Source organism: Glycine soja, chromosome 19, assembly GCF_004193775.1.
Source record: "Glycine soja cultivar W05 chromosome 19, ASM419377v2, whole genome shotgun sequence".
Taxonomy (NCBI): domain Eukaryota; kingdom Viridiplantae; phylum Streptophyta; class Magnoliopsida; order Fabales; family Fabaceae; genus Glycine; species Glycine soja.
In genome coordinates this window covers 36530857-36550585 of record NC_041020.1, presented here as the reverse complement: position 1 = coordinate 36550585, position 19729 = coordinate 36530857, and the positions used below count along the sequence as shown (strand labels likewise).

Below are 19729 nucleotides of genomic sequence, written 5' to 3'. Positions count from 1 at the left end.
TGTATTTGGCTTCAACACCTTTGTTTTCTTAATTTGCATGAATAAATAAATTTATATGCTATTTTATTTAATCAAATAACATCATTTTATAATTTTTAAATGATTTTTTATTACTTGATAAAATATATTGAAACACAACAAAATATAATATTCTAGTATTTGCATTTTTTACAGGGCATCATTTGTCTATTTAAAAAAAATTACTTTTTTATTTTTATTTAATCAAACAAGTGGAGAAAACTATAACTTTTATTTTTGCTCACTTTTTTTATATTTCTCTTTTACTATTAAATAACATAAAATTCTACCTATTTTTTCTACACTTTCTTTTTAGTCAAATATTCTTTTTCTGCATTTTCTTTTTCAAACCAATCAGAATGTTAATGCATTTCTTTTAAAACAAAAGGAAAGCATCCTGTATATCATCAGATTTTTTTGGTGAAAATATTATTATCAGATATTTATAAATATATATAAAATATTAAATATTCAAATATAAAATATTTTAAAAAAATTACTAACAAAAAAGCTTAAGTTAAAATACAGGTATTTGAATCTTTTATTATGATTTTTTAATATTAATGAAAAATAGATTAAATTGTAATTTTGATCCCTCGTTTATCTGAAAAAAATTAAATGGAATGAGAAATAAAAGTATATTAATATGAATTTAACTCTTTACCCTTTATTTATAAACACTACTACAAAAACAGCTTTCTACGTCAGGACTTCTACGACGGTTGCAAAGAACCGTCGTAGAAGGTGAACCGGTGGCATGTTCGTAATTAAGCGCATGAGAACGACGACGTTTGTCGTTACCCGTCGTAGACATCCAGCTGTTGTGGCATTTCGTAATTAGGTGGGTAAGTTACAAAGACGATTTTTGGGGAATAACCGTCTTTGTATCGTTAATTGTAGCACGTGGCAACCACCTGAGTGGGCCCACCAATATACAAAGATGGTGGTCTGGTGAGACCATCTTTGTTTTTAAAGTACTTTCACGTGCCAGCCACGTGATTTGAGGATTTAAAATCCAAAGACGGTCGTATCCAGATACCTGTCTTTGGGTTGTTGGTGGTTTCACGTGTAGGCCACATGATTTGAGGCGTTCAATTACAAAGACGATCCTCACGAACAACCGTTTTTGTATCGTTAATGGTTTCACGTGGAGGCCACGTGATTGGAGCCGTTAAAGTACAAAGACGGTCTTTGGCCAAAACCCGTCTTTGTATGGTTACAGTATAAACACGTAATCATCTTCGTCATTTAGTTACGAAGACGGTCTTGCCCAAGACCCGTCTTCGTATTTAATGCGTCAACATACAAAGACGGGTTTGTTCGAAGAGCCATCGTTGTATGTTTTGTACAGACACGTGGCGAGCGTCATTCAAAGACGGTCTTTGGTCGGACTCATCGTTGTATCCCAAATTGTATCATGTTTACGGCACGTGCTCGTTACTTTCTCTTACTTTGGCGCGCCGTATCACTTCTTTGCTCCATTTTTCGACTACTTACCCTTACTTTGGCGCCCTAGCTACACAGAGCTTCTTCTCCAACAAAGAGCTTCGTCTCCGACAAACAGCATCTCGTGTCCGTTGCCTCTTGTTCCATTTGCAGTCGTCGCCGACAAAGGTAAGCCTGCATTTAGGTCTTCTTTGTCTATCCCTTCATTTGCATGTGTTATATTCCTTCATTCATTTGACGATTCTGCTTCGTTGTCGTCTCAGGCCCTTGGTTGTTGTTGGTTGTCTTCATCGTGGTCTACACCGTAGTGTTTAAGGAAGATAAGGTGGTTCCATAAGGTAAGATACATTGTGTGTTTTGTGATAGAAACTATGATTTTTGTTTAGGTTCTTATGTAAGAAATGCAAACCAAGAAAAAATTTGATAACTTAGGAACAGTTTTCGTTTCCGCCAGAATTTTATTTGTCTGTTGAGAACAGTACATTGTTTAGATAACTTGAGTTGTATATTGAATTTAATTTTCTCTCAGCTTGAACAATTTCCTATCCAGCCCTTCAATGTGGGCGTGTGCCTTGAACAGTACATTGTTTCAGTTAATGCTTGAGTTGTATATTGAAATTAATTTTCTCTCTGCTTTTTGTTTCACTTAACATTTGATAACTAACTTTTTTGCTTGTACTTAATTGTCTATCATAATGTTGTCGTGTCATTAACTTTTATTGCTACAATTGCTGACTTTAAACCCAGCTAGGTAACTTCTGCTCAGGGTGGTGGTGACAAGGACTACAAGGAGGTACCCTCACCTCCTTTGTTTAAACCTGCAGGTGAGCTGAAATTACCATCAGGGTGGTGGTGACTTTGTTGTTCCTCTAAATTACCATATTTAAGTCTATGATCTATTGGGTTTGTTTGTTGTTGTTGCTACAGGGGGACACATCAACCAAGCTGTGACCTTCAACAGATCTTATTACAAGGTAATCATTTCAATGGAAAAATGGTTGAGTCACTAGGGATCCTTAATTAAGCTCTGTGTCTTAATTTAATGACTTTAAAATCAACAGACATTATCATGCATGTATCCTTCTAAGAAGCATTTTCATCTGCTTTTAGGATTTTCAAAGTGTTTATATCATCTTTTTATTCCTTAATTATGTGCTCTTATGATTAAATTTGACTAATTAAATGTATATTTCTCCCGATTATTATGATCAGGTTCAAATTATATGACAATTGTGCACGTACTATAACCTAAACAACCATCTACAAGGCTTGGGTTAAAAAAAAAACCGTGGAACCAGCACATTTTTACTGCACAATTTGCTGTTTTAAAAAAAAAACATTCCACGACGGTTCTAAGGACACGACCGTCGTAGAAATGTGATGTTTCTACGACGGTCATACACAGCAAACCGTAGTAGTATTAGGACCCTATTTTACGATGGTCGTCGGCAACAGAAGACCGTAGTAGTATTAATACCGTCTCTTACGACGGTCGTCCGCAACAAAACACCGTTGTAGTAATAGGACCATTCTACGACGGTTCTCAGGAGACAACCGTCGTAGAATAAGATTATGTCTACGACGATATTGTCCCCATGGCCGTCGTAGTATTTTGTTACTTCTACGACTGGGCTGTCCGGCAGCCGTGTTAGAATTGTGGACCATTCTACGACAGTCCGTAGGAGACAACCGTCGTAGAACAAGATTATGTCTACGACGGTGCTATCCCCATGACCGTCGTAGTCTCTCATAAGTTCTAAGACGGGACTGTCCGGCAGCCCGTCTTAGAATTCTGTAATATCTACGACGGTTTTCTATGACCGTCTTTGAAAGCTATTGAATTTATTACGTCGTCACAGACAACGATGGTCTTCAACCGACATAGTATACCCATTTTAATTGACGTTGAATTCTGCTTTTGTAGTAGTGAAATAAGACAATAAATCACTAATAGGTTCACTAAATTAATATTATTTTCTAAATATCATTAATCAAGAGTTATTATTTTTTATTCACAATTTATAAATTAAAAAATATTTAATATATAATTTTTTTAATTTTATTTTATATCATTTTATATGTTTTTATTTTAAATAGTTTACATAAACCTTTTGAAAATAACTATATTAACTATATTAAAAATATTTAAATTATTCAAACTAAAAAATATAAAATAAAGTTTAAAAAGTATATATTAAATATTTTTTAATTTATAAATTTTTATAATTTAAAAAAAGAAACTCTTATTATTTGACTAATTAACTAATTATACATAAAAAATAATATTAACATAATTAATTAAATAAAACAGGTGTCTTAATGATTTATTATTTTGTATAGTTAAGGGTTATGGGTTTAACTCCTATTATCGTACGGTCAACTGATAGAAAAAAAAATATTTATTATGAAAAAATATAAAGACTAAATATCATCTTGATTTAAAAATGAAAAACGAAAATCACACAAATTTAAAATTTGAGGAGAAACAAAATTACAGCCTTAAAAATATTATTATTATAACCAATAGTCATAAATATATTGTTTTATATTAATTAAAAATTCTAAGCATTAATTAACTGATCAAAGATACAATTAATTTAATTTTTTTATTTTTACTTGAATTAAAAAACTGATTTGGTTTACTGTGAAAATTTATAAAAACATGCATTATAAATGTTCACCAACGAAGAGTATATATTAAATTTTCACTAATAAAAAGCCTACAATTTTAATAGAGGAGACGCATATATGTTATAACAACTTAATTATCTCTTGCAAATATTATTTCTACAGATCTTTGATATTAAAATGTGACAATTTACATGTTGTTATTATTTTACATAATTATTTTTCATTACTTCATATTAGACTATTAGTACGTCTTGAATCAAATAATCTTAAAGTAATTTGATGGACGCCAAATTAAGGGATGTTAGTTTTTCCCTAGATAGACCTTTAATTTGTTTTTTTTTTTTGGTACCATTGCTTCTAAGAATACTATATTAATACTGCATTTGATGGTTGTTGTAGTGCTCAATCCACAGCAATTTTATATGGTTTGAAACAAATACATCTTTGCCTGTACATTATGCATCTAAATATTTTAAAGACCCAATAGGCAACTACAACTTGGTTGTTCAACCACCGTTTAAAGGATTTGTACTAATTAAACCTCATCTTTTTTCTTGCCCGCTTTACTTTTGATTTTTTTAACTACTAGTTTATTTTAAAGTTGACTGTAATTAATTTGTGTGCAATTGATTTTTAATCATTAAATATAATTAAGATATGTGTCTATATTAATTTAATAAAAAAATATTAAAATGAGTATACAGTGGAAGTAATTGATTTTACAAATTAGGTAATTAACCCTGAGTATACAATGAATTTATAATTACTTTTAGTCTATGACAAAGAATATTAAAATTACTGCATCACAAAAATGTTCTAAAATCCTAAACTATATTCTAAATGTTAGTAACAACAAAATCATAAGTGCACACACGTTCATTACAAAAGAGAAAAAAACACACGGTAAATATTTGAGTTACGAGAATTTTTTTTACTATCTGCATTATTTGATTAACAATGGATAATATAACCATAATAATATAAAATTTACAAAAATATATTTTTTAATATTAATTATCATAATATAATTTATATTGTTATTATATTTTATGATGATTCAAGATACATATACATACAAGCAAATTAGAATTTAAAAGACATGATATTATAAGATTAGTGTAGTTATTAGATAATGTGAATTAGAAATATATGTATGATAAAAGATTGCTCTAGTTAATAGATGATATAAATTTGAGATGTAGGTCACTATTATATATAGCTGCAGTTAGCAGATAATGAGTCAGAAATAAGAGAAATGGACTATAATTATCTTTTGACTACCTGAGATAAAAAGTTGTAAAAGTTATCTCAATTTTCTAAATAACAAGAAATTGAGGAGTTTGATTTTATCTTGTTTTTGTTGGATTAATTTTATATTATTTCATGAACTTTTTTTAAATTAATCATGTTATTAAATGCCATAAAATTTAACAAATCTTGTCACAAATTCATCAAATATTGGCCTCTAAGGCTATCAATGTTGTCCTTGCATCTTATTGATCACTTCAATCTGACTAATATGTTATTGTTATTTCCAAATATGGGAGTGTCAAAGACATACATAAACTCCAATTAATTATAATAACATGAGTCTTATTACTATTTCTTGATACTTTTCTAACATTTTTTTATTGATTAATTTATACGAGTACACTCATGTTTGTTACATTGCTAAGCTCCCCCTTGAAAGAAAGAATTCTCCCTCTTCGTAACCTCGTCACTAGAGCCACGTGGAGCTTATTGAAAGTATTTTGTTTAAAATAGAACTTGGAGAATGAGATAGGATAAAGCTTCAATGGTATATGATGTGGTTGATATAGGGAATAATTTTTATGTGGGTCAAATTTGATTTAGCTGAAGATAAAAATAAGGTCATCAGTGGGGGATTTTTTTTATTGTTATCATGTAGTTTATCCATGAATTTTAGATTGTGTTTCCTAGCCTTGGTTTGGAATATTATGGCAAAGTATTCTTTTTTGACCCTCTAGCACCAACGGGGAATTCAATAGTTAGAGTTTATGTTAGAACAATTGATGTATCAAGAGACAAGTTTTTTGGAATTTGTGTGGATATTAACCTAAAAGAACTTGTAGTGTGGACGATTTGGTTTAATTGTTATTTTTGTTTAATGTGTACCTTGAAAACTTGTATATGGCTATTATGGTCACACAACAAGGAATTGTTTGAAAGTTGGAGTTACTCCACCATCGGTTCGTTGACCCTCTCCACCCAAGAGGGTGATGGATAAATGAATGTACATGATAACAATCACATGCAAACCCTAATTCACAATATGCTACAAAAATCTTAATTATGATAAACAAGATCTTTACTATATGATTGGTCTATTATTATGTGGGGAAAATGCCAAAACAGGTCTAGGCAATGTAATAATGGCAAAAATAAAGTTGATAATGATAGTTGTGTCAATTAAGGAAGACAAAAATGGAAAATAATCTATTTAATTTATTAAATTTCAATGATGAGCTCATTAATGATGGAGGGACAATTACTATCTTAAAACAAATGATAGTGGGTTTATTGATCCCCAATAGATCATGGGAAGGTCTCAAAGAAAAAGAAAAAAACACATAAAAGGGCCTAAAACAAGGAAGAATATGGACATGAATATTCAACATGTGAAAAAGAACTCCACCCCATGCCCTCTAATCTTATTCAAGCTCCACCTTTTACTTTCCATCCTCATGACATCTTTTTGGACATGCATGTCCAAGTTATGACTATGCTAAACTTGTTAGATGATCCAAAACCTCCTAATATTTCTCAAGGGATATGGATGATGAGCTCAAACCTGGTGCAATAAATAATTATATAGAAGATTTAGAAAGCGAAGAGATGGTTGACACGTTGACATTGTAACTGCTACTCATGTTTAATTTCGTTCTTTCACCAACATGGTTTATCATGATTGACATTCAAGATTTTGTTATGATTTCTTAAAAGATTCATGGCTTTGTCAATAGGCGAGGTCATAGATACATGTATGAGTTACATAAAATGTACAAGCTAGATTTGTTATTCTTTTACAAAAGTAACACATAGCTCTTTACAATTTAAAAGTCTTGAGTAGGAAAGAAGATAAAGTTATCGTTTTAAAGGAGGCAATTGATTAGGGTTTGCATAAATTTAGTTAACAACTTCTCCTTTAAGTAAGTTGAATTTATGTAGTAGGTCACAACTATTTTAATTTTTAAGGGGATCAGACCTGACACTACATTGGGACATATGCTAGCCCAATATATTTCCTTCATTGTAGGTTATGGGACTATTTACACAATTTAAGACAACACACTCTAAGGTTTTTTTGTCACCTCCTCAATCATTGTTTCATGAATAGTATTTCTTCTTAATTTTACACCACTAAGAGGTCTTATTCCCAGAGTTCCTTTTTCTCCCTAACTCTTTTGTTGTGTATAGAATGTTTAGGTGGAATGATAACATAGAAGTTAAACAAAGGTAATTGTGAGTCATTTTCCATCTTTTTCAAAAAATTTCCCACCCATTTAGCATCTCATGTTCACATAAGATGTTCCAATTCGTCAAGGCAATATTTTCTAAGGCCATCTTACTAATATGTCAGAAGGAATATTAAAAAAGAAATATAAAGTTCAGAATATTTTTCTTCTTAAAACACAAGTATAAAACTAAGTAATATAATACTTTAGTTAAATCTTATTGTAAGCTATTTTTAATAAACATGTTAAAGCAACATTTAACATGTACATTTTACTATAATAATTAGTTTAAAATAAATTTAACAATTGATAAGTTAGATTGGCTTACATAATTTAGCTTATTTTGTGATTTTATTCGACCTTGCTCTCGTGTACTTAAACTCTATCTGATTTGAATCGAATTGTACTTGAATTTAAAAATTTACTTGATGAAAAAGAAAATCAAACTGAGTGAAGGATAAGTACAGCTCGTTCAAATGCGTTCTCTCAGATGCTCCAATAATACTAGTTTGGAGCTGCTAATCCACTTTCAATTAGAAGTAGTACATTCTAATGATTAATACTTTTAAATTATAAACTTTTTAAATATATTTTATAAAAGTAATATCATATTTATATGATATGATGAGTGCTAATATGTCCCACTATTTTATTATACTTTTAATTTAAAAATAAATAAATTTGTTACTTTTAGCATATTAAAATAAAATAAAATAAAATGAACAAGTAACGTAGCAATCAGGTCAAGGGGTGAGGGGCCAGTGGGAAGAGACAAGAACTCAAGTTTATAAGAATCTGCTAAGAAGGAATTCGAGTCTCCCCAAATTTTCTCATCTAACGTTAAAGCGACAACACATGTTTCTCTCATTCGGTGCTCAATTCTCCTTCGTCTTCTGCACTGCAATTTGCAGCCACTAACAGTTTAACAATCATTCTCAAACCCCCTCACAGGTAAACACCCTTCTGCATATTTTTTTCATGAGTTTAAACAGTCATTTTTTTCTGCATTATTCTCAACATCCCCCCTCTTTTTTCTGCATTAAAGTTTGAAGCTTTACTTTGTTGGCTTCAGGTCTGAGATCATTGTTTAACATCATTTTGATGATTATTTCTCTCTATTATGTTCAACATCTCGCAAATTCACAAGCTTTTCCACTCTCTTTCCATACCCCTTTATGTTCTTATTTGCGTGGTGGCGTTGAAGGTGTGCTATTTTCCTTCTTTTTTTATTGTGGGGGTGATGTGTGTGGAATGTGGATCGTTTATTTGTTATTACTGGTTTTGTTCTTAGTATATCTCGTGTTGAAGATGTGCTATTTTTTTTTTTTGGTGTTGATTGTTTACTTGTTATTACTGATTGACAATTTCTTAGTTTCTTCGATCCTTTCTTGTAAAAGTTTTTTATTTTTGTTTTTGCTTCTACTTTGCCTCTTTTCTTCGACTAAATTGTTGTATGTGGTGACAGTTTTGCCAATCTTAAAGCGTGGATACAATTTTTCTCTACGTGATTGCTACCCTTCAAAACAGGACCATTGACATGTGAAACAAACATGAAATTAGGTAGACAGAAAGGAATATTATTAAAGTTATGCCATGATATGATGGAAGGTGGAAACACATGCTTGTAGTGCTTATTTTCAACCTGGTGGAATTTCCTTTCTCTCTGAGGTTCCACCAAATTCTTCTAATTTAAGAAAATCCACGTGGATATGTGAGCACAGTTTTATTTGTTTGTCTAGCTTGTTTTGGTATGAAATCACTGGTGATCTCATCAAAACCGTGTGATGGTGTCACAGGTTACATGTGTCTTGTTCAAGTCTCAAGCCCATCATCAGTGTGTGTTGTATTGAAAAATGTCAGTGTGCTTATCTAACCTGTTGAATGATTTTTTTATTAAACTTGATTGCTTTGGTGAAGCATACTGTCACTGCTTGGGTGGATCTATTAAATTTTGACACCATATAGGCATGTACTTCTGTAGTTGTTCAAACCTGTTTTCTTCTTGCATGTCTTGAACTACTCATTCCTAATAATAATGGAGGAATCTGTAATTAATCAATTGGCCAATTTGTTGTCGAGTTAAATCCTGTAAATTTATGATTAAAAGTCACCTGTTGCTGTTTTGTTTTGAGCTTTGATTTCCTTGTTCCTTTTCTTAGTTTGTTTTGCATGCTTCCAGATTGTTAAACTCTGAAATCTGAAAGAAGCTATAAATGTTGATAGAAAACGATTAATTTTTTCCTCGCATTTTATAATTTTTTTAGTTGGATTGGATTGTTTAATGTTGCCTACTCAATTTTCTGCCCTTTTTTTTTTCAGGTATGCCTTCATTGAATGTTTTGCTTTTGGGTAGTTGAAAGGTAACCAGGTGCTGCTTTATTCTTGACTGCTCGAGAAGGTTTCTCAGGAGTTCATCTTCAATATTCTCCAGTTTACTTTACCAAATCCAGGGAATGCTGAAAGATGTGGTTGAAAGTAAAGAGTTCCCTCTCTCAGGTTAATGAGGTTGTAGCTCCATCTGAGGTAGCCTTATTAATCCTTGATGAGATTGGATGTTTAGATCACTGCCAACATCAATTATATGCTCATTTGCCTGAGTAGGCTGGAAATCTTAGCAATTGTTTGATTTCAAAACGTGATGTTTGTGAAGATGGATGAGCTTTGAGAATCTTTGGAATAGTTTACTGCTTTCTGGTCACGTAAGCACCTGTATTTAGTGTATACTTGGTATATTATCCTATTGGTAGTAGCATTGATTGTATGCTAAAGGAGTAGTTACAGTAAATGGAGCAGAAGGGAAGTGTGCTTATGCAAAGATATGAACTTGGGAGATTATTAGGCCAAGGAACCTTTGCTAAGGTCTACCATGCTAGGAACCTTATAACTGGCATGAGTGTGATCATTAAGGTAGTTGATAAAGAATGATTGATCAGATTAAGCGTGAAATTTCGGTGATGAGATTAATCAGACATCCACATGTGGTTGAGCTTTATGAGGTAATGGCCAGTAAAACCAAAATTTACTTTGTCATGGAGCATGCAAAAGGTGGTGAGCTCTTCAACAAGGTAGTCAAAGGAAGGCTCAAGGTGGATGTTGCTTGGAAATATTTTCAGCAACTGATTAGTGCAGTTGACTACTGCCATAGCAGGGGTGTGTGTCATCGAGATTTAAAACCCGAAAATCTACTATTGGATGAAAATGAGAATTTGAAGGTTTCTGACTTTGGGTTGAGTGCACTTGCTGAATCTAAGTGCCAAGATGGATTGCTCCATACTACATGTGATACCCCTGCCTATGTTGCTCCGGAAGTGATAAACAGAAAGGGCTATGATGGGATTAAAGCTGATATATATGGTCATGTGGGGTAATGTTGTATGTTCTATTGGCTGGTCATCTTCCATTCCAGGATACAAATCTGATGGAGATGTACAGGAAGATTGGTAGAGGGGAATTCAAATTTCCTAAATGGTTTGCACTGGATGTTCGCTGGTTTTTGTCCAGAATATTGGATCCAAACCCAAAGGCCAGGATATCAATGGCCAAGATTATGGAAAGTTCTTGGTTAAAAAAGGGGTTGGAGAAGCCTGCTATTACTGTAACCAAAAACGAAGAGCTAGCTCCCCTGGATGCTGATGGAATATTTGAAGCGTGCGAGAATGATGGTCCTATTGCCGAGCCTAAGCAAGAACAGGCCAAGCCTTGCAACTTAAATGCTTTTGATATTATCTCCTTCTCAACTGGTTTTGATTTACCTGGTTTGTTCGAGGACACTTTTCTCAAGAAAGAGACACGGTTTATGTCAAAGAAGCCTGCCTCAATCATAGTCTTGAAGTTGGAAGAAATTTGTAAGCAGCTTTGCTTGAAAGTAAAGAAGAAAGATCGAGGCTTGCTCAAATTGGAAGGTTCCAAGGAAGGCAGGAAAGGAACTTTGGGTGTTGATGCTGAGATTTTTGAGATTACCCCACACTTCCATATGGTGGAACTTAGAAAGTCCAATGGTGACACCATGGAGTACCAGAAGCTTTTTAAACAGGACATAAGACCAGCGCTTAAGGACATTGTTTGGACCTGGCAAGGAGAAAAACCACAGCAAGAGCAACAGCAACATGAAGTAGTCCAGGAAGAGCACCAACCTTCTCATACTGCTTAGTTTCATGATCAATATTTCACCCCTTGGTTTTTGTATGCACTGTGCTTCTTTTGTCATTATCTTAGTCAAGTGCTTAATTTTAATAGGACTCATAGAATAATGTGGCTGGTTCAGCCTCCTCTTGTCTGATGGATACTTGAATCATTGTGTACCTAAATTGCAAATTTCACCAATTTGGGTGTTTTATTCCATCCTTCATGGTCATTCTTTATACTTAGTTGATTTATATTGCTTCACATGTTTTGAACTGGCAATTTGCATTTTGAAGCTTGAGTTAGTAACTGTGTGATATGATATCATAGGTTACTAAGTAGCCCACCACAATTTCCCTGTGTTCGGGTCTAAATGAAACTGCTTGGTTTGTGTCATTTTCTTAATGTTTTTTTCCAATACCAATTTTCCTATGAATTGATTTGGACCTGCTCTACTTTTTATTTTGCATTTTATTTTATTTAAAAGTGGATTCTGAAATGCAATTGGGTGAAAGTTTAAAAATGGCATCATATATTGCTTTTTGACTTTTATTCGCCAATGAGTTCACGAATGTTTTGTGTCCGGGTTTGATTAATAGGCGTGGAAGCTAAAACTTGTAGTTGTAGATAACCCATATATAGTGATCATATCTAACACGCTACATTAACTGCTTTATCGGGGTTATGCTGAATAACCAGTAATTTTTTATCCTTGTTTTTCTTTGGATGAACCAACAGTCAACACAGGATACAAATCATATTTGGTGTGCACCGAGGATATATTATAGAAACCAGAGGGAAATCAGAGTATAGTATTGGTAAACCAATACAGTTTTTGGTCAACTTGTATAGATGCTCTCCCATGTAATTTTTTCAAGTTGAGATGCATAATTTGATTTAACTTGTGAGAAAAGTGTAATTCATTTTAGTTTTTTTTTTTCTTATGAGTGTTTCTAAAGTACACTTTTTCAACACTTTTAGTGAAATTTACGTTGATATAATAATGTTCCAATCTTTATTCGGTAGGTTCCATATAAATTTGATCTAATAAAGAAAGGTTTATTTTTAAAAAATCTCGTCAAATGCCTTACTAAAATTTCTTTTCAGAATTAATTATTGAAAAACCAAAACCCCTGGGCAGTTCTTTGTGATCCAGGGTCAATTATTATAGGCAATTGAATTCTGCACCTCCCTTATTGCATCCTACACCTCCTAGTTTTTTTTAAATCCCAATTTACCCCTTTTATCTTCTTCTGATCCTCTGCTTCCCTTCTTCCTCTCTCTTTCTCCCGCAGCCAGCACATGTCCAGACCCTCCCCTTTCCTATTCTTGTCTTTTTCTCCAACTCAACTATTCTTCTTGACTTAACCCGACTTTTCTTCCTGCAATTGACATTCCTATTTTGAGTTTTGGATTTGTTTATGGAACAAGCGTTCCATAAAAGGTATAAATGGTCTTACACAATGACCCTTCCAAAAGAAAAAACTTATGGAACACTTTTTTCGCAAGAAAAAATAGTAGTAGCGCTTCCAGAATGACCATTCTAGAAGATACAAAATATACTTCTAAAAAGACATTTTGGATTGTAATTTTTGCTTCCAAAATGGTTCTTCCATAAGTTAAAATAGTACTTTTTGAAACGCCCTTTCCAAAAGATACAAAATACATTTCTAGAAAGGCTACTTCAGATTGTAGTTGTTGTTATGGAATGGGTTTGCCATAAGCATAATAATGATTTCTAGAACCCCCCGTAATATACAAAATACTCTTTCGGAAAGGATGCTTTAGATTTAAAAAACTCCTTCTAGAATGGTTGTTCCATAAGCAAAAATAATGACCTTTCCATAAGCAAAAAAGTGCTTCTAGAATAGCCATTTCATAAGCAATTTTAGCTTATGAAAAGATCATCCCAAAAGCATTTTTTGCATATGAAAATGTCATTTTTAAAATATTTTTGCTTACGAAAAGATCATTCTTAAAGCCTTTTATATTTAATTAAATTTAATATAAGAAGAAGAAAAAAGAAGAAAAGAAAAGAAAAGAAAAGAAAAGAGTGAAGGAGTCACTAATCTTCATGAAAGGAGGAAGAAGTGCAAGAATGGAGAGGGAGAGGGGCAAAGAAGGAGTAGCCACAAGAGGAAGGGATGTTGTCAGTGTGGGTGTGCTATTGAAGAAGGGATGTTGTTACAAGGGTGTGTTGTTGAGGGAGATGCCATTGCGGGATGAGAGAAGGAAGAAGGAGGTGAAAATTTTATTAAAAGTGTTATTGTATTTTTATTGAATAATGGAAGGTGCAAGATAAATATAGAAAAGTCCTATTATTATGTCCCAATTCTTTACTTGAAAGGAAGGCCCAGTATGGCCAAAAACAATGGTTCACAACATGTATTCATAGCATTATATTTTAACTTTACAACATGCAGTATATTTTAATTTTACAATTAAAAAAATGCATTCTTAATTCCCAAATTAATGCTTACAAAATAGGAATGAAGATTAATGATAAAAAATAGGATGGTGTCAAACAAACAAATATCAAAACAATTAGATGAATAATTTATTTATATTCACAAATATAAGAAAAATTTAATTTATATGAATGAGAAATCTAAAATATTTTTTTAAATCACTCACTTATAAATTATTATTTAAATTATTTTAATATAAAAAATCTTATCTTAAAGTAATTTAAATATTAAATAACACTATCAAATTATTTTATACCTTCATAATTTTTTTTCTCACAAGAATTATTATTCAGTTTCTCTATATATATATATATATATATATAAAATTTAGATCAGCAATGAGGTATGAGGTATGACTAGGAGTCAATGAGCGTGTGACACCAGCATTGGCTCGTGACAGATTTCTCACGTGTCCATGTCACTCCAGGGGCAATATGGGCACCTACAAATAGATCATGCTTGCCTGAAGCTAACAAATCTATCTTACTATATGTTGATTCTTACCATCTTCTGTTCTCTATATATCTCTATTTCTTTTCTCTCTCTATAAATAAGCAACCTTACAACTCTTCTCAATCCCATCAAATCGAACCCTTTTTAAACGCTCAAATACAAATTTCTGGCACCAAATCCTTCCCACTCTCCTCAATTCCATTCATTTCAACTCAACAATTTCTCAGATCCGTCAAACAAAATAAAAAAGATCGAAAACCCTAGTTCTATAAATATATAAAGGAAAAAAGGTCTGATAGATACCCATTGTCAATATGATCTAATTCTTCACACACGGATTTCCCCACAATTTCTTAACGATTTAAACCTGATTGCGGGAAAAAAAAATTGCCCTTTTGTTGATTTTTTTTGTCAAATACAATTTTGTGTGTATAATTCCATCTGTGGTCTGGGTTCTTTTAAAAATTGGTTCTTTTGTGTATTTTGTTACTTTTGTAAGGAAAATTGAGGGTTTTGGTACTGATTACTGTGGAACACGGTGGTTTTCGTTGATGGGCAGCTTTTTGCTGGTTTTGAGGCATAGCATTAAATCGGATTTTGATTATTCATGGCTGAACAAGCATTGGAAGGTAGCCAACCTGTGGATTTAACAAAGCACCCTTCTGGGATTGTGCCTACCCTTCAGTGAGTATCACTTTTCTTTGAAGTGAAAGCTTCTTTGGATTGTAATTGCGAGCATGAGATGGGTAACTGTGTTGTTTGCAACAATGTGTTGTAGTTTGAAGTTGTGGTCTGTGGGTTTTTTGTTCATGAGTAATAAAGAAGTGTTATCCAAATCCAAGTGATCCCCCGTGTATGATATTGAGTTTGAGATTACTACTTCCAAATTAACCTCGTGGTTTTATGTCGAGTGGATCAGATGGGTTTACAAGTATTTGGGCTAAAGATGTTTTCTTGGTCAACGTACCATTTACTTGTATTCCAATAGCAACTATTGCTTCAAAACAGAAACTGTTTTGCTTAAGAATTACCTGTAAATGATCAGTCAGTCCTTTTTTCTGTATGTCAGCATTCAAATTCGAATATGATACATATCTCGTTATGGGAATTCTTAGCTCAATTCAGAATTTCAGCCATCAGAACTAGGTGAATGAGGTTTGAGAGGCACGTCCATAATAGATGGGGGTTATACTCTAATGTGGAAATCCTTGTAGAGTTGTAGTGTATTCCATATCTCTTCTAAGATGAGCTCAAAATATATACAGATTATGCTGATTGCATTCATGTAAATTTTATGTTAATTACTTAGACTGGATAATGATTTCTTATATTTGCATTGGAATATCTAAAATTGTTTACTATTTATACTGCCAGAAATATTGTGTCAACGGTCAATTTGGACTGTAAATTGGAGCTTAAATCAATTGCACTTCAAGCTCGAAATGCAGAATACAATCCCAAGGCAAGTTTTGCTTGCTGATTGTGAATTCCTCTCATCTTTGTGTGTGTGTGCATATGTACATTGTGTTGCATTGCAATTATAGTGAAGGTTGACCCGGTTTCTGTTCTGTTCTAAAATTGTCTAAAAAAATGCAGTTTTAATATTTGGTCCAACGAGGATAGGTTGATCTATGATTTCTATTAATGTTACTGTTGATTTCAAACCACTTATCCACTACACTTTTTTTTTTTTTTTTTATCTGAGATCAATAATTAATTTGCATGCTAGACATGTCTTTATGCTGATTGGTCATTTATCTGCACTGCTAATGTCTATCATTTGAATCTTTGCAGCGTTTTGCTGCTGTTATTATGAGGATCAGGGAACCAAAAACTACTGCACTCATTTTTGCATCTGGCAAGATGGTACTTTTTTGGTTGAATCTGGTACTTCTGTCCAATTAAGTTGGAATTGCATGACATGCAATAAGTTAATGTCAGTTGATGTTTTGCACACAAAAAGTATATAAAGAAACTATTTATACACATTTTTGCAATTTGCAGTTTGACATATGTGCTTTTATCATGGTAGATTATTTTATCGTTGTTTTCATTGTTTGTCTCAAAAATAGTGAAGTTGTAATTGTCTGATTCTGTCATTAATTCTCTTGTCCTGTGTTTTAGTTAACTATGCTGGTAAGATTGATGGACAGGAATTTGGGCACTAGTGCCAAGTGAATGCTATATTTATATTTATATTATTTATACAATTCAGATTTGTCCATTTTTCACTAGTTTATCATTATAGGTGCTTGTAATGTGGCTGCAGAGTTAACATTAGGATACCCCCCAATGCCATTTTTTTGAAGGGCTTCTATTCCTTCATTTGAAAAAACTAACTGATTCAGCATATTGCTTCACTTGCTTGTGATGGGCTTCTATTTCTTATGCTCTTTTCCCCCCCTAAATTTAAATCTCATGGTTAGGTCTGCACTGGAGCTAAGAGTGAGCAACAGTCTAAATTGGCGGCAAGGAAGGTATGCTAATGCTCCCCCCTCATCTTGTAAGCTCATTCATACTGTATATTATTGAAATTTCTCCAAGTTGAGGTTGATTGACTGGAGAATCTTGCCATTAATTTTAGCTTGGTTTGGAGCTTATTCATTCAGTAGTTTGTAGAAAAATAATCTCCTTAAACCAATGGAAGGGGTGGATGATTTTATTGTTCTCTTCACTTAGTATAAGCATAATTCTCACATTTTATTCGAAAATTTATAGCACTTTTTACTTGTTTTTCTCTCTTTTCAGTATGCTAGAATTATCCAAAAGCTTGGTTTCCCAGCTAAATTTAAGGTACAACATCTACTCTGAAAATTTTATCAGTTGTTTTCCACTCTACAGAAGTAGTTTGTGGTCATTGATTTATTCCTTTTTCTTTATTCTGCTTTAGGATTTTAAGATTCAGAACATTGTTGGCTCTTGTGATGTCAAGTTCCCCATTCGACTTGAGGGTCTTGCCTATTCCCATAGTGCTTTCTCAAGTGTAAGTGTGAAATGCAATAATCATCTGTTTTTCCTGGTGAATTTCATGGAAAAATGGTCCTCACAAATTCCTGCCCTAGTAATCAGTCCTACATATGGTCCTCTTGACGTTGGTTATTCTATAGGATGTTGTACATGACTTGATGGATTTTTTTTTTCTGTAACTATTATTGCTTATTATTTTTCCAGTGAGTCTTGCCTATTCCCATGTTTTGATGAACTGTCTTTTTTTTTCTTTAACTAATATTACTTATTATTTGAAAAATGGTTATCATGGCTCAATTGTTATTTGTTGTTAGGAAATCACATCTTGGTGTTTGGTATCATATTACATAATTTTCTTTGTTTCCTTGAATTGTATACCTGATCTATATATTCTATACTGAAAAACTAAATTCAATGACAGGTGTAAACTTTGGAAAAAAGGGATTTAACTAGTACAAATGGAAAGCCATTCTTGATTTCCATGACAGCCAAACAACCACAAATCGGTTTTTATTAATTTTCATTAAGCAGAGGCTGTGTTAACCCATGATATCCATTGCCAACTGCACTTTTGTAGATACTTATATGTTCTAAAAGTGTTGGAAGTTTTTATGATTATAACCGGAAGAACTGAGTGGGGAAGTATTTTTTACCATGGTGCTTGTGTTATAAAGAAAGTGTAGATGATGGAAAGAGCCATTTTCAGTTGTGTTTCTGCATGTGCAGTTGGTTTCCTGGCTTCTTTCTACATACTAAATGTTTAAGTAATGATTAACATATGTTAAACTTGTTTGTTCTTGTTGGTAGTATGAACCAGAGCTGTTTCCCGGACTAATCTATCGCATGAAGCAACCCAAGATAGTCTTGCTTATATTTGTCTCCGGAAAAATTGTTCTGACAGGAGCCAAGGTATAATAATGGTCATGGGATCTTCCCATGTGCATTTTAGCATTTCCGGCTGATTCACTTACAGTGATGGTTTCATTTTCGTTTCTTTAGGTTAGAGATGAGACTTACACAGCTTTTGAGAACATATATCCAGTGCTTACTGAGTTCAGGAAAAACCAACAATGGTATGGAAGTGGCTCTTTTTCAATTGCTATAGGATATACATGTTGTAATCCCTGGGCTAGGAATATAATGAATCAATATCATTGTCTATTATTTTGTTTTGTTTGTTCAGCTATCAGAATATAATTGCATCAGATGTAGGGCTGAGGTTTTCCTAATTGAACTGACAAAATCCTTTACGCAGTTTCTTTTCTGGGTCATATATTTGTATAAGTTCTGAAATCTGAATCATGTAAAATGCGATTTAACAACAAAAGTAAACTGAAACTTTAGTTTGGAGGCACTCAGTGTGACTAGTAGTGTGTCATGAAGTTTATCTTGTTAGTTCTGATGTCTTTGGAATATTTGCTATTAATGGCACAGATTACTACTGTCAAGAGAGCAGGAGCAAGACTTGATTGAACTGTAAATATGAAGACCAGAGATAGAAATATCTGTAATCAGGATTGAGTTTTAATAAGACACCTGTGTTTGTTCTGTCTTTTTCTCTCTTTTAAGAAAAGGGATCCTGCTTTAGTAAAGTGGAAGAAAAAAAAAACCGTGTATTGAATTTGACTGTAGAAAAAGAGATATATAAGAGGCAGAATGAAAAGAAAAAGTGGAAGCTTGTGCAAATCATGAATATCTTTCACTGAAGTGGAAACTATTTTTGGTTCATTTCAACTATGAGCAACTTTGTTTTTTAGTTAATCAAGTTCTAAAGCTTAAGGATAGTGTCTTCGTATACTGTTCAAAACAGCAACGACGTGTTTAATACACTATGTTTTATGAAGCCAGCAACATCTAGGTATTTTAATTTCATATTGGAATTTGAAGACGTTATGATAAATAAAACACTACATTTGATAACTATGCTTCATGCTTACAATAACGTTGTAATTGAACAAAGGAATTTGTTTATCAACTTTTTATTTTAGTCTAGTTCCTATACTGGTCATCTTCATTGAAACAACTGATTCACTATATTAATGGCCAGTATAATATGGAAATGAAACTATCCCTTTTTTATTTATATTTATACACCAGAAAAGATAATAATAATAATAAATTAGAAAACGATTATCAATGTATGATCCG

The 19729-nt window shown here is 32.7% G+C and overlaps 1 protein-coding gene and 1 pseudogene across 2 annotated transcripts; both read left to right on the top strand.

Moving 5' to 3' along the window:
- The first annotated feature begins 8348 nt into the window (after positions 1 to 8348).
- On the top strand, positions 8349 to 11912 carry LOC114397920 (annotated as a pseudogene). The gene is made up of 2 exons (XR_003663483.1): positions 8349 to 8522; positions 9891 to 11912. The product of XR_003663483.1 is annotated as a CBL-interacting protein kinase 2-like (transcript).
- Positions 11913 to 14651: 2739 nt separating this feature from the next.
- LOC114398005 (TATA-box-binding protein-like) lies at positions 14652 to 19360 on the top strand. The gene is made up of 10 exons (XM_028360108.1): positions 14652 to 14904; positions 15174 to 15298; positions 15989 to 16076; positions 16409 to 16480; positions 17041 to 17091; positions 17363 to 17407; positions 17505 to 17597; positions 18389 to 18490; positions 18581 to 18654; positions 19016 to 19360. Coding segments are annotated over exons 2-10 (603 nt in total). The 5' UTR covers positions 14652 to 14904; positions 15174 to 15221; the 3' UTR covers positions 19017 to 19360.
- The last annotated feature ends 369 nt before the right edge of the window (positions 19361 to 19729 follow it).

Coding starts and splice junctions, on each gene's coding strand:
- LOC114398005 (XM_028360108.1), top strand. CDS start 15,222: ATGGCTGAACAAGCATTGGAAGGTAGCCAACCTGTGGATTTAACAAAG. Junction 16,077..16,408: donor ATGCAGAATACAATCCCAAG/GCAAGTTTTGCT, acceptor GAATCTTTGCAG/CGTTTTGCTGCTGTTATTAT. Junction 17,598..18,388: donor CCCATAGTGCTTTCTCAAGT/GTAAGTGTGAAA, acceptor TCTTGTTGGTAG/TATGAACCAGAGCTGTTTCC.